General features: G+C 40.3%; 1 protein-coding gene and 1 pseudogene across 10 annotated transcripts in view; one reads left to right on the top strand and one right to left on the bottom strand.

Annotated features, from left to right (window-relative positions):
* Positions 1-638, top strand: LOC132437235 (ferritin heavy chain pseudogene; annotated as a pseudogene).
* A 390-nt stretch (positions 639-1,028) lies between these two features.
* Positions 1,029-15,511, bottom strand: part of UTRN (utrophin) — a 497,409-nt gene continuing 482,926 nt past the window's right edge. For all 10 annotated transcript variants that reach the window (XM_060029843.1, XM_060029847.1, XM_060029845.1 and 7 more), the window contains 2 exons: positions 5,377-5,399; positions 1,029-3,031 (listed from right to left, as the gene is read on the bottom strand). In XM_060029843.1, coding sequence (XP_059885826.1) covers positions 3,023-3,031; positions 5,377-5,399 — 32 coding nt within the window. In that variant the 3' untranslated portion in view covers positions 1,029-3,022. The remainder of the gene's footprint in view (positions 3,032-5,376; positions 5,400-15,511) is intronic.

A 15,511-nucleotide genomic window follows, 5' to 3' on the forward strand; every position in this document is an offset into this window, starting at 1 on the left:
ATGACGACCGTGTCCCCCTCCCAGGTGCGCCAGCACTACCACCAGGGCTCGGAGGCCGCCATCAGCCGCCAGATCGACCTGGAGCTCTACGCCTCCTGCGTCCACCTGTCCGTGTCACACTATTTGGACCACGATGACGTGGCTTTGAAGAACTTTGCCAAATACTTTCTTCACCAGTCTCGTGAGGAGAGGGAACATGCTGAGAAATTGATGAAGCTGCAGAACCAACGGGGTGGCCGAATCTTCCTTCGGGATATCAAGAAGCCAGACCGTGATGACTGGGAGAATGGGCTGAATGCAATGGAATGTGTGCTACACTTGGAAAAAAGTGTGAATCCGTCACTACTGGAACTGCACAAACTGGCCACTGACAAAAAGGACCCCTATTTGTGTAACTTCATTGAGACTCATTACCTGAATGAGCAGGTGAAATCCACTAAAGAACTGGGTGGCCACGTAAACCAAGTTGCGCAAGATGGGGGCCCCCGAATCTGGCATGGCAGAGTAACTCTTTGACAAGCACACCCTGGGAAACAGTGATACTGAGAGCTAAGCCTTAGGCTGGCTTCCCGTAGCCACAGGGATGACTTCCCTGCGTCAAGGCAGTGCACGCGTGTTTGGGTTACCTTTACCTTTTCTATAAGTTGTACCAAAACATCTACAAGTTCTTTCCTTAGTACCATTCCTTCAAATAAAGTAATTTGGTACCCCCCCAAAAAATGAAAAACAAAAGCCCAATAGGTTTCATGTACATGTTTTTAACATCCAACATTATTTATTCCCTATCAATAAGCCTTCTATCTGTAAAGGAAATTGAGAATTATATATATAAGAGGCAAGAGAGGAACACAGAGAAAGAGAGAGACAGTGAGAGTAAGAAAGAGAATGTATTAGTGTGTATGAGAGAAACTTCAGGAACACATGTAGATTTATCAGGATAGAGGCTCTCTCTATATTTTATTTTCATAAATGTACATTCGAAGTTCAGAGTCTACCAGTGAACACCGCTGAAGAATATCAAAGTCATCTTGTGTTAAAATTACTTTTATTCAGGATGAAAAATACAGATATAACCAGATTAGATGATAGTCTATGATTAGTTCTTTACCACATATTTCAAAAGAACTACATACTTATTTCCCCTTGTTGTTACTGTAATATATTTCTTTATATTTATTATTCCTTAGAAGGTTACAATGTAGTGTTTTATGTAGCTTTTCCTTAATAGCAGATAGAGAACATGTTGCACACAATTACAGGCAGAAAAAAATTAATACGTAACTTTTCAAAGTAAGGACAAGGAAGACACCAAATCTACAACTTGCAGTTCAGAGTTCAGGGAATTCTTTTTCTTTAAATAGGTGCTTTTACTGGGTATGATGTGGTCTGATAAAAGCTTTAGATTTTCCACACTGCAGTAGCATAAAGCTATTTCCAACACGATGGATGAAGACGGATCTGAGGTAGAAAGGTGGTCATGGCTTTCCTCTTATATAAAACAATTTTCTTCTTCTCAAAATATCTCTGCTGCAAATAGACACCCTTGCCCCCCAACCCACCCAACCTATTCTAAAAGAGTAGGAATTTCTAACTTTAAGCCTCCTTCTGGCCAGATCCCAGTTAAAGAGAACTCAAAGTTAAAATGTCCTGATGTTTTAAAAGCATATATGCTTGAATCAAAACACATTATTTTCACTTTTTTTGGTTTCTCTACATTTGGTAAATCACATAACATGTTTAAACTGAATCAAATACATGTTAAATCGGAAGCCGAACCAAATACCCAACTGAACGCACTCAAAGGTATAAGCCAGGGTGCCAGCACCTAAGCATTAATTTCATTCTTCTATAGAAGCAGTGATGCAGGCTTTTGATGAACATTGTTCCCAAACGTATTGATCAAATGAAGGGTAATTAAATGGCTGTTCATTCACTCAAAAGGTAAAATGAGACATTCATTAAACTTGTGTCTGCTTTCAGAAGGAAAATAACCGGGGGCTTCAAGAGTCATAGAGGGTTTGAGTATACATAAACAACTGTAAAACTTTCTTCAAAGGGAACCAAAGACAGCCATGTGTTTTGGTATCACAATTAGGTAAATGTCTGCTGTGTACTGAATGATGAAAATCAAGACCTGGGAACTAGGAAAAGTGGGACCAAGTTTTGTTTCTGCGTCAAAATGAAAATATGCTTAAATGGGCAACCTTTGGTAAAATGATCTTTGAGATTATTATAATCCTGTCATATAGATTGGAACATGAAATAAATAAAGAAATCAAGACCAACTGATACAGAGCAGGGAAATAAAATGCAGGAAAAAAAAATCCCAATAGAAATGCCATTTAGGCCCACAGGATTTTTATTGTGGTTATCCAAGTGATCGCTAAAGAAGTAAGTGTACGACGTCAAATAAAGTTAAACAGTATACACAGAGCTGTAGTCTAATCCATAAACATATAATATTTGATTGAAATATATGAACTTATTAATTTGGCCATATCATGGAAACAAATAAAGAAAATCTATTTGGTCATGTGGTTGGTGAATTATAAATAACCAAAACATAATGGTAAAAGAGTCAAAGAAACAAATGAAGTTATTGTACAAGGTTAATATGAAGGAATGTAAAAATGTAAAATTGTCTTCTAATTCTTATGCAATTTTTATGGTTATTAAAAAGAAGGTATCATATTAGAAAGCTCCCACCCACTTTCCCAATACTGTATACAGTATACAAATCAGTGACAAGTGTATTACCACTTCCAAATACCACTCTGTTCATTAATTTACAGTTGCATAGAAAGGGAAGAAGAAAACAATAATATATGATTATTATAAAAACAAAATATCCTTTTCTCTTTGGATAGTCAGTGTTTTACTCCTTCAGTAGAACACACAGTCAGCGCTCAACAGCATGATTCAAAGAGCCATGGAGCTTCTGATTAAATGGAACTTGAAATTGGCATTTGCTGAAAAGGGCAATACTGTAAGTTAAGAAATGTTGGTTGGCTAGATGAATACTTCACATTGCCTGTGGGAAGGGAAAACAGCACTGTCAGAACAACATTTACAGAAAACATTACAGGTAGCAGAGATGTCAACTCTTAAAAAAAAATTAAAGTGCTTTTTTTCAGAACTAGACAAGCCCTAGTTTGCTTTGTTCAATGGGGACTCTTTACTCCCAGGTGACTTTTGTTCCTAGGATGAGGTCCTTTGCTCTCATCCTGAAGTTACTTAGTCTGCTTTTTTATCCACTCAGCTGATATAGGGGAAGTCTGGAAGACTTTTATTTTGCCCAGGCTGGAAACCAAGTGAAAATTGAGAAGACTTGTCTTTGTTTTTGCAGGAAGGTACCAATGTTCAGTGAATTAGGCTGGTGTAAGCACCCTGTCACTCCCTGAGGGTCTGTGGGAGGTCTCCTGCAGAGGCGGTACCCTTGACAATTCCAACTGGTCTCAGTCCTCAGCTGGGGTGCAGACAACAAGAACTCAAGACAGGAATTACAGTCCAGGGGTGTGCGGTGGTTCCAGTTAAAGGCTCAGGGCCAACGTACATAGGCAAGGGAGGACAGAAATCCAGGCCACACTCAGGGTAGTGGCATCAACCTTTCGAAGAGAAGTCAAACAGTTTGGTCCATCGTCCTTAAAACCCATGTCCTCCAATTCTTCTCTGAATGCATCTTTCACTTGCTCTCATGGATATCTGGATCTGCCCTGAAGACACAGCTTCAACCCAGGACTGTTTTTCATCCCTCACACTCCTCAGATACTGGATAGGTCCGTACTGTGTTCTCCACAGCACTTTCTCCCTCTCCTCCCTAAAAATACCCAGCTTTGACTCTCTTGTCATCAGACTATACCACCCACTATGCAGTCATCTTCTGGTCCCTTGGTTCACATCCCCTTACCTCTTGAAGAAAAAATGGCTCACTGTCCACTCATTATTTTTAAATGTTCATGATTTCAGTGCTCACATAGATGATGCTTCCACAATTCTGGCCTCTTAGTTCCTTGAGCTCCTCTCCTCTGAGAATCCGTCCTCACCCTTCTCAGCCACTCATTCAAAGTTGCAAATCTGGACCATCACCAATACCTGTGTCCCCTCCAACATTTCAATTTCAATCATCCCACTTTCTGACAACCCACCTGTACCTTTCCAGCTGACTTCCACTAGGACCCCAACTTCACCCATCCTTTGGTGCTACAACCCATTGATATTTGGTCTCCCATACCTAACGCATCCTCACTTCTCTTCCTACCAAACTCAGGTGCTTGTTCAATCATTAGCGTCAACCCTTTGCCTCTTCCCTTGAACTGCTGTACTCTCTTGGCCAAACCACAACTTCAACTTTGGTTAAATGCAATACTTGGCCTACTCTGGTACTGTGCTCATGAACTTGAATGTTGCTGAAGGGCCACACATAGCCCTGCAGACAGGCCTCAGGTTAAATTCATGAGCGAGAAAGTGGTGGCCATTAATGCTGCCTGGCAGTCAGTCTATTTCTCTATCCATGTGCTCTCCTGAGCTCCAAGCAGCCACTACACATCCTCCAGTCTCTCCTCACACCTCCGATGCTTCCTCGCCGTCCGCACTCTCTGCTGAAGCCCCTGCTTCTGACTCACTAAGACAACAGAAGCAGTCAGAAGGCTTTTACTCTCTGGGATGAGGTTCTTCCTTCTCACGAGCTCTCACACCGCATCCAGTAATCTACTTCATATGCCTTTGTTGTCCCTCCAGTTACTGAAGATGAACCACCTGTGCTTCTCCTTAAGCTCTCAGCCCCTCTTGCCATTAAGGCGGTAACACAATCAGAGGGTTCACTGTTTCAAAAAGATTCATAAACAAGTTCATGAGAGAAAGTGTTCTCCAAAGATTTACTGTGGTCTTGGGACACCTTGTTTCTAAGAGCACCTGGTAAAGAACATACTGACAGGCACATGGCTATAGCTGCCAACAGTTCTCAGCAGAATTTTAAATGAAAAATCAAAACCTTTTCCCCTCAAAGTAACAAAACCACCTTTGTGTACCGCTCCAGTCATTGCTTTTAAGTCTGTGATAGCTACCTTAAGTAGATACCTGGGAGAACAATGTCAGTCAAATCTATCCAGGGTAACTTTATATAGTACACATGAGGCCTTTAAAAAGCTGTTTGAATGCAAAAGGTCAAGCACTTGGCATTTTGGGCATTTGGAAGGACTGGCTTGGGAGGGGTCCCCCTCCCTGGACTGACAAACTGTTGTATTCAATCAACGAACATGTCAAGCAAGTTTACTTATTTACATGGGGAATAAAGTAGCATTAAAATCGATGGTAGCTAATCACTTACTCGAGGTTATCATCTCTAACACCTAAACCAATCAACCCATTAATTCTTACCTGTGGCCTGCTGGGGAGATTTGCTGAAAGAGAAAACAAAAGTAATCAGCTGAAGTTGGTACTGTGGTTCCCCCTCTCAGGCATGCAAAAGTGTGGACTGTACCATTCCCAGCTGTTAAGTGGATGTTAATAAGAAAAGAAGAACAGGTTTGGGGATTTTTTTTTTCTTTTTTTGCCTAGATGCTTTAACAGGGCTAGTTTCCCTAGTTAGCTTCTCATATCTCATGTGCTGTAAGATACAAAAATTCCACTCAAATATGCAAAAGATATGCCAGCTCTCTCAAATAAGTACACACTAAAGCATTCAGTGAGTAATTAGTTTTGCAAAAGAAATCTTAAAATTTCCTGCTGAAATCACGCCACATATTTAGTTTATGTATTAGAACAGAGCAAATTCTGTACATTCTACTGAACAGTACAGGTTCTGACCAAGAGGTCATTGGGGAAATGAAGGCGTGCAAGTCTTTAGTTTCCGCCACCCTTACCCCAAAGGCTAGGAAGATGGTGGCGATGTGTTTGCAGGAGAGGTCTGGCCTAGTCCTCAGCACTCAGAAGTCTTCTAGGAACTTGGGCTAATTGTGCCTTCCATGCGCTCAGTTAAGAGCATCAGAGAACTTAGAATATGGTGTCTAATTTGCCTTTGCATCTGAGCAGCTCAATTCCTTCTCGGTTACAGAGGCCATGGGACAGTGTAGCTGATCCGGTGGGACCTGGGAGGGCAGGCACTAGCGAGTCTCTTCTTTAACACCTCTGCTTTTTCATCTCTCCCTTTTACTGTGCCATCTCAAGGTTACTGGACTGGTACTCAACCCTGGGGGACAGAGGGAGCTCCACCCCCGGTGATGGTAACATCTTTTCTGGGTCAAATAAGAATTGTCCCTAATCAAACAGCATGTTACTCCTTTCATCTCTCATTTTTCTTTGCTGAGGGAAAAAAAAGACATCTGTGACCACATACTGGGTGCTCTTTGAGAAAGAAAGCAAGAAGGGCAACTTTCTTACGATGCCTGGAGGGAAAGTGTGAGCCCCAGCAGTATTGGGGGGAATGATCAGGTTAAAAAAGCCTAGTCCTACCAGGTATGTAAATTATATCAGGAGAAAAAGAGTGGATCTCCTTACACATATGGGAACTACACCTGTATGGGAACCACACCATCCTGAGGGGAAGCTTAGTTGCATTAGCATGAAGTACGCCATAGGCAGAGTTACGCGTCTCTTCTAAGTAACGAATACCCAAATCCAAACAGAAATCAAATCCATTTTGCTCCAAATCAACACTTTAACCCTATAGTCTTATAAATCATACTGAAAAAAATCATACAAGTATATTTTTTAAAGAAATCAGGAAAACACTGCATTGTAGTAGGTCTTCAGATTTTGATGAACATCAGTCAAGCTCAATAAATACAGACAGAAGGAGGCCTTCAAGATGGCAGAGGAGTAAGACGTGGAGATCACCTTCCTCCACACAAATACATCAGAAATACATCTACATGTGGAACAGCTCCTAGAGAACACCTACTGAATGCTGGCAGAAGACCTCAGACTTCCCAAAAGGCTTTTTTCTTTTGCCCTACTCTCCACGCACCTGGGTAGGGCAAAAGAGAAGAGATAAAACAAAGACAAAAGAATAGGGACAGGACCTGCACCGCTGGGAGGGAGCTGTGAAGGAGGAAAAGTTTCAATACACTAGGAAGCCCCTTCACTGGCAGAGAACGAGGTGGGCTCGGGGGAAGCTTCGGAGCCATGGAGGAGAGCACAGCAACAGGGGTGCGGAGGGCAAAGCGGAGAGATTCCCGCACAGAGGATCAGTGCCAACCAGCACTCACCAGCCCGAGAGGCTTGTCTGCTCACCCTCCGGGGTGTGCGGGGGCTGGGAGCTGAGGCTCGGGCTTTGGAGGTCGGATCTCCCAGAGAGGACTGGGGTTGATGTGTGAGCACAGCTTGAAGGGGGCTAGGGCGCCACAGCCAGCCGGGAGGGAGTCCGGGGAAAAGTCTGGAGCTGCCGAAGAGGCAAGAGACCTTCGTTTTGGGGTGTGCGAGGAGAGGGGATTCCTTCCCAGTGTGCCCATAGAAGACAGAGCACTGCCTAAGTGAGCTCCAGAGACGGGTGCGAGCCACGGCTATCAGCTCGGAACACAGAGACGGGCATGAACGGCTAATGCTGCTGCCGCTGCCACCAAGAATCCTGTGTGCAAGCACAGGTCACTATCCACACCTCCCCTCCCGGGAGCCGGTGCAGCCCGCCACTGCCAGGGTCCTGTGATCCAAGGACAACTTCCCCGGAAGAACACATGGTGCGCCTCAGGCTGCTGCAACGTCACACTGGCCTCTGCTGCTGCAGGCTCGCCCTGCATTCCAGTTATGACTATCATACCCCCCTCCCCCCTCCCCCCGCCCCCGCCCCGGCCTGAGTATGGAAGAGAGCCCTAATCAGCTGCTGCTTTAACCCCCTCCTGTCTAGGCAGGTAACAGACTCCTGAGGGAAGTCTACACACAGAGGCGGGGCCAAAAGCAAAGCTGAACCCTAGGAGCTGTGGGAACAAGAAAAGAAAGGAAAATTTCTCTGTGCAGTCTCAGGAGCAGCTGATTAAATCCTCACAGTCAACTTGATGTACCCTGCAACTGTGGAATACCTGAAGAGACAACAAATGTTCCCAAAATTGAGGCAGTGGACTTTGGGAGCAACTGTAGACTTGGGGTTGGTTTTCTGTGTCTGATTTGATGTTTATCTTAGTTTAGTATTTACTGCTTATTATCATTGGTGGATTTGATTATTGGTTTGGTTGCTCTCTTCCTTTTATATATATATATATATATATATATATTTTTTTTTTTTTCCTTTTTCTCTTTTTGTGAGTGTGTATGTCTATGCTTCTTTGTGTGATTTTCTCTGTATAGGTTTGCTTTTACCATTTGTCCTGGGGTTCTGTCTGTGGGTTTTTTTGTTTTTGTTTTTGCTTTTCTCTCTTCCTTTTCTTCTGAGCCGTGTGGCTGACAGGGTCTTGGTGCTCCGGCCGGGTGTCAGGCCTGAGCCTCCGAGATGGGAGGGCCGAGGCCAGGACATTGGACTACCAGAAACCTCCCAGCCACATTTAAGAGATCTCCCAGAGATCTTCATCTCAACCCAGCTCCACCTAACGGCCAGCATGCTCCAGTGCAGCACACCCCATGCCAAATGACTAGCAAGACAGGAACACAAGCCCACCCATTAGCAGAGAGGCTGCCTAAAGTCATACTAAGTTCGCAGACACTCCAAAACACTCCACCAGACACGGCCTTGCCCACCAGAAGGACAAGATACAGCCCCACCTACCAGAATACAGGCACCAGTCCCTGCCACCAGGAGGCCTACACAAGCCACTGAAACAACTGCACCCACTGGGGGCAGACACGAAAAAAACCCGGGAACTATGAACCTGCAGCCTGCAAAAAGGAGACCCCAAACACAGTAAGTTAAACAAAATGAGAAGACAGAGAAATATGCAGCAGATAAAAGAGCAAGGTAAAAACCCACCAGACCAAACAAATGAAGAGGAAATAGGCAGTCTACCTGAAAAAGAATGCAGAGTAATGATAGTAAAGCTGTTTCAAAGTCTCGGAAATAGAATGGAGAAAATACAAGAAATGTTTAACAAGGACCTAGAAGAACTAAACAGCAAACAAACAATGATGAACAACACAATAAATGAAATTAAAAATATTCTAGAAGGAATCAATAGCAGAATAACTGAGGCAGGAGAACAGACAAGTGACCTGGAATATAAAATAATGGAAATGACTACCACAGAGCAGAATAAAGAAAAAAGAATGAGAAGAATTGAGGACACTCTCAGAGACCTCTGGGACAGCATTAAATTCATCAACATTCACATTATAGGGGTCCCAGAAGAAGAAGAGAAAAAGAAGAGTCTGAGAAAATATGTGAAGAGATTATAGTTGAAAACTTCCATAACATGGGAAAGGAAATAGTTAATAAAGTCCAGGAAGCACAGAGAGTCCCATACATTATTTACAGGATAAATCCAAGTAGAAACACTCCAAGACACATATTAATCAAACTATCAAAAATTAAATACAAAGAAAAAATATTAAAAGAAGCAAGGGAAAAACAACAAATAACATACAAAGGAATCCCCATAAGGTTAACAGCTGATCTTTCAGCAGAAACTCTGCAAGCCAGAAGGGACTGGCAGGACATATTTAAAGTGATGAAAGGGAAAAACCTACAACCAAAATTACTCTACCCAGTAAGGATCTCATCTAGATTTGACAGAGAAATTAAAACCTTTACAGACAAGCAAAAGGTAAGAGAATTCAGCACCACCAAACCAGCTTTACAACAAATGCTAAAGGAACTTCTCTAGGCAGGAAACACAAGAGAAGGAAAAGACCTACAATAACAAACCCAAAACAATTAATAAAATGGTAATAGGAATGGACATATGGTTAATTACCTTAAATGTAAATGGATTAAATGCTCCAACCAAAAGACACAGACTGGCTGAAGGGATACAAAGACAAGACCCATACATATGCTGTCTACAAGAGACCCACTTCAGACCTAGGGACATATACAGACGCAAAGTGAGGGGATAGAAAAAGATATTCCATGCAAATGGAAATCAAAAGAAAGCTGGATTAGCAATACTCCTATCAGAAAAAATAGACTTTAAAATAAAGACTATTAGAAGAGACAAAGAATGACACTACATAATGATCAAGGGATCAATCCAAGAAGAAGATATAACAATTGTAATTATTTATGCACCCAACATAGGAGCACCTCAATATATAAGACAAATGCTAACAGCTATAAAAGGGGAAATCAATGGTAACACATTCATAGTAGGGGGCTTTTACACCCCACTTTCACCAATGCACAGATCATCCAAAAAGAAAATAAATAAGGAAACACAAGCTTTAAATGACACATTAGACCAGACAGACCTAATTGATATTTATAGAACATTCCATCCAAAAATAACAGAATACACTTTCTTCTCAAGTGCTCATGGAACATTCTCCAGGATAGATCATATCTTGGGTCACAAATCAAGCCTTGGTAAGTTTAAGAAAACTGAAATCATATCAAGTATCTTTTCCAACCATAATGCTATGAGACTAGATATCAATTACAGGAAAAAAAATGTAAAAAATACAAACACATGGAGGCTAAACAATATGCTACTAAATGACCAAGAGGTCACTGAAGATATCAAAGACAAAATCAAAAAATACCTAGAAACAAATGACAGTGAAAACACGATGACCCAAAACCTATGGGATGCAGCAAAAACAGTTCTAAGAGGGAAGTTTACTGCCATACAATCCTACCTCAAGAAACAAGAAACATCTCAAATAAACAACCTAACCTTGTACCTAAAGCAATTAGAGAAAGAAAAACAAAGGAACCTCCAAGGTTAGCGGAACCATAAAGATCAGATCAGAAATAAATGAAACTGAAAGAGAAATTGAGGAAGCAATCCCACTTACCATAGCAACAAAAAGAATAAAATACCTAGGAGTAAAGCTTCCTAAGGAGACAAAAGACCTGTATGCAGAAGACTATAAGACACTGATGAAAGAAATTAAAGATGACACAAACAGATGGAGAGATATAACACGTCCTTGGATTGGAAGAATCAACATTGTGAAAATGACTATACTACACAAAGCAATCTACAGATTCAATGCAATCCCTATCAAATTATCAAAGGCATTTTTTACAGAACTAGAATGAAAAATTTTACAATTTGTATGGAAACACAAAAGACCCTGAATAGCCAAAGCAACCTTGAGAAAGAAAAACGGAGTTGGAGGAATCAGGATCCCAGACTTCAGACTACACTACAAAGCTACAGTAATCAAGACAATATGGTACTGGCACAAAAACAGAAATATAGATCAATGGAACAGGATAGAAAGCCCAGAGATAAACCCATGCACATATGGTCACCTTATCTTTGACAAAGGAGGCAAGAATATACAATGGAGAAAAGGCAGCCTCTTCAATAAGTTGTGCTGGGAAACTGGACAGCTACATGTAAAAGAACGAAATTAGGGGCTTCCCTGGTAGTGCTGTGGTTGAGAGTCCACCTGCTGATGCAGGGGACACGGGTTCGTGCCCCAGTCCGGGAAGATCCCACATGCCGCAGAGCGGCTGGGCCCGTGAGCCATGGCTGCTGAGCCTGCGCGTCCGGAGCCTGTGCTCCGCAACAGGAGAGGCCACAACAGTGAGAGGCCCGCGTATCGCAAAAAAAAAAAAAAAAAAAGAACGAAATTAGAACATTTCTTAACACCATACACAAAAATAAACTCAAAATGCATTAAAGACCTAAATGTAAGGCCAGACACTATAAAACTCTTAGAGGAAAACATAGGCAGAACACTCTATGACATAAATCACAGCAAGATCCTTTTTGACCCACCTCCCAGAGGAATGGAAAAAAAACCAAAAATAAACAAATGGGACCTAATGAAGTTTAAACGCTTTTGCACAGCAAAGGAAACCATAAACAAGACGAAAAGACAACCCTCAGAATGGAAGAAAAGATTTGCAAATGAAGAAACTGACAAAGCATTCATCTCCAAAACATACAAACAGCTCATGCAGCTCAATATCAAAAAAACAAACAACCCAATCCAAAAATGGGCAGAAGACCTAAATAGACATTTCTCCAAAGAAGACATACAGATGGCCAAGAGGCACATGAAAAGTTGTTCAACATCACTAATTGTTAGAGAAATGCAAATCAAAACTACAATGAGGTATCACCTCACACCAGTTAGAATGGGCATCATCAGAAAATCTACGAACAACGAATTCTGGAGAGGGTGTGGAGAAAAGGGAACCCTCTTGCACTGTTGGTGGGAATGTAAATTGATACAGCCACTATGGAGAACAGTATGGAGGTTCCTTAAAAAACTAAAACTAGAGCTACCACATGACCCAGCAATCCCACTACTGGGTATATACTGTGCAAAAACCATAATTCAAAAAGAGTCATGTACCACAATGTTCATTGCAGCACTATTTACAATAGCCAGGACATGGAAGCAACCTAAGTGTCCATTGACAGATGAGTGGATAAAGAAGATGTGGCACATATATACAATGGAATATTACTCAGCCATAAAAAGAAACGAAATTGAGTTATTTGTGGTGAGGTGGATGGACCTAGAGTCTGCCATACAGAGTGAAGTAAGTCAGAAAGAGAAAAACAAATATTGTATATTAACGCATATATGTGGAATCTAAAAAAAATAAATAAATGGTTATGAAGAACCTAGGCACAGGACAGGAATAAAGATGCAGACGTAGAGAATGGACTTGAGGACACAGGGTGGGAGAAGGGTAAGCTGTGACAAAGTGAGAGAGTGGCATGGACATATATACACTACCAAATGTAAAACAGATAGCTAGTGGGAAGCAGCCACATAGCACAGGGATATCAGCTTGGTGCTTTGTGACCAGCTAGAGGGGTGGGATAGGGAGGGTGAGAGGGAGGGAGACACAAGAGGGAGGGGATATGGGGATATATGTATACATATAGCTTATTCACTTTGTTATACAGCAGAAACTAACACAACATGGTAAAGCAATTATACCCCAATAAAGATGTTAAAAATAAATAAAAATTAAAAAAATAAAAACCATTAAGCACTATAAAAAAAAACATAGCTAGTGGGAGGTAGCTGCATAGCACAGGGAGATCAGCTCGGTGCTTTGTGACCACCTCAAGGGGTGGCATAGGGAGGTTGGGAGGGAGGCACAAGAGGGAGTGGATATGGGGATATATGTATACATATAGCTGATTCACTTTGTTATACAGCAGAAACTAACACAACATGGTAAAGCAATTATACTCTAATAAAGATGTTATAAATAAATAAATAAATATAGGCAATTCACAGTGAAAGTATGCTTGTAGATAAAAAAAGTGAAAAAGCATTTATTGGTCTATTAGTAAAAAAAAATATTCAGCTTACTACTAGTATCATATATATTTGGATGATACAAATGAAAAAAACCAACAAAAGATTTTACACTAAAAAAATTAGTTACAGCAGTCAGTGGAAATTTTAGTATATTGGATATAGGCAACAGAATTAAATTCCCTTCATTAACTCCTTGCCAGGAAGAGACGGAAATGCTTGCCTCTCTGCTCTGAAATTCAATGTAAGTAATTAAAAGAAAATTTTAAAAGGCCATAATTCAAGGATGCTATCAGGACCAAGTGGGATATTAATCCAAGATAGAGGAATTCTAAAGTGTTATGTGCAACAATATACAGACAGAGTAAGAAAGAAAAAGTCATGTTTGAGTAGGCAATTCATGCAATTAGGATTTAAGAATACAATTTCATTTTAATTCCTAGACTTCCAGGAGTGGAAATTCACTTGTGACCATGCTAATTTTTAATTCACAAAGGATCAAAAGTCAAGGTTAACATGCAGATCTCAATTCATTGTATGCTGGTGACAAGCAATTTTAAAGTTCTTGTTAGTTACAGGGGCTCAAGGGATTGGTTTGCCATTAGGAGGATGCCAATCTGATTTGCTTTCAAAAAATCCTCCAAAGGTGGTCAGTAAGTTTCAGGAATGCGAAGGCTTATTAAAATATTTGCTAGCTTGAGCAACTTAAAAGGGGCAACAAAGCTAAGGAATCCTACAGAATCTTCTAAGTACTATCTGGGGGAAACTTCAACAACTAAACCTTCCTTCCCAGTGGGAATATGTAATCATTCATTCATTCATTCATTCACTCATTCCATTCAGAAATGTATTGAGCACCAAATCTATGGCAGATGCTTATTTCTATTCTGCATCCATTTTCTTAAAGAGTTTAATAACTTTAGGCAGAACTTTAAAAATATATATCAATTTTACCAATAAATCAGTTACACCTTTATTTTTCTGGAAAGCTGTCCCTATCTTGGAGATTTTTATATTATCAAAGCAGAGTACAATATATAAATACCAAGAAGAGCAATCTAAACCCAAATTAATAGAAGAACCTCGGAAACAAAAAATAATAAGATCTAAATTTAAAAGGATTTCTAAAATAATACTATCATCATTTCGTATATGGGATGTACTTGAGCTCTTCAAAATAACATATGACTAGTAATGCTCATCCACAGAAAACTATAAATATTACAAATATTTGTGAATGTGCAAACTTTGACTGTAAGAACACAGAGCCACATCCTGTTAAGGAATCTTGGGTTTCTGCAACTCACCCTCACAATAGAGAATTGCACAGGTGAGAAGGCGCCAATGCAAAGTGGGAGTTTAACCTGTCATGTGGATCCCATTGAAGATATATACTGTTCTCAGGAACCCATAATAGCAATTAATGGCTAATAAGATACCAACCAATGGGAATTTTACACTTGCCTTTACGGGAAGCCAAAAAATGAAATGAATGCACCCCTCTCTTAAGATTTATTTTTGCCCTATAGTTATGTTACTATTTATTTTTAATTATATTCTCTTATAAAATATGACATAGATCAGCCTTATACAATATCTCCATATAAGAATATACTGTGAAAAAGATTTAAGAGTAACTGCTTAAAAAAAATTAAACTTTTAAAACATATCATGAATTCTTGTATAAAAATTTTAATATGGAAATTATACATTTTATATCCACTAGAAAGAATATATTTAAATATATTTCCCATGCTAGCTCTCACTGCCAATTGACTTTTAACTTGAAAATATCCATTATGATAGTTGAATAAAAACTTCTAAACAGGTTTGACTTACAGAATTTGTTCTTAACTAATTATTAACGTATTTGGATTTAAGCTGAACTAAAAAGTAATTTAATTTTGAAACTCTGGCTTATAAAGACTATTTCATGTAGCCATTAAGTAAAATATAATGTGGAACCAACATCTCTATTAAATTTAACCTTGAATTATAATTAATACAAAGATTTAACCTGTTCATCTACTATGGCTGTTATAGAGCCTAGCAAATAAGTAACAATCTGACAGCATATGGGCTTCACCTGACCCTCTGAAGCTTCTGTGATACTCTACAGGGCCAAAAACCTCTGCGTGTGTGTGTGTGTGTGTGTGTGTGTGTGTGTGTGTGTGTGTGTCTGTGTGTGTGTGTGTGT

Source organism: Delphinus delphis, chromosome 14, assembly GCF_949987515.2.
Source record: "Delphinus delphis chromosome 14, mDelDel1.2, whole genome shotgun sequence".
In the NCBI taxonomy this organism is placed as follows: Eukaryota; Metazoa; Chordata; class Mammalia; order Artiodactyla; family Delphinidae; genus Delphinus; species Delphinus delphis.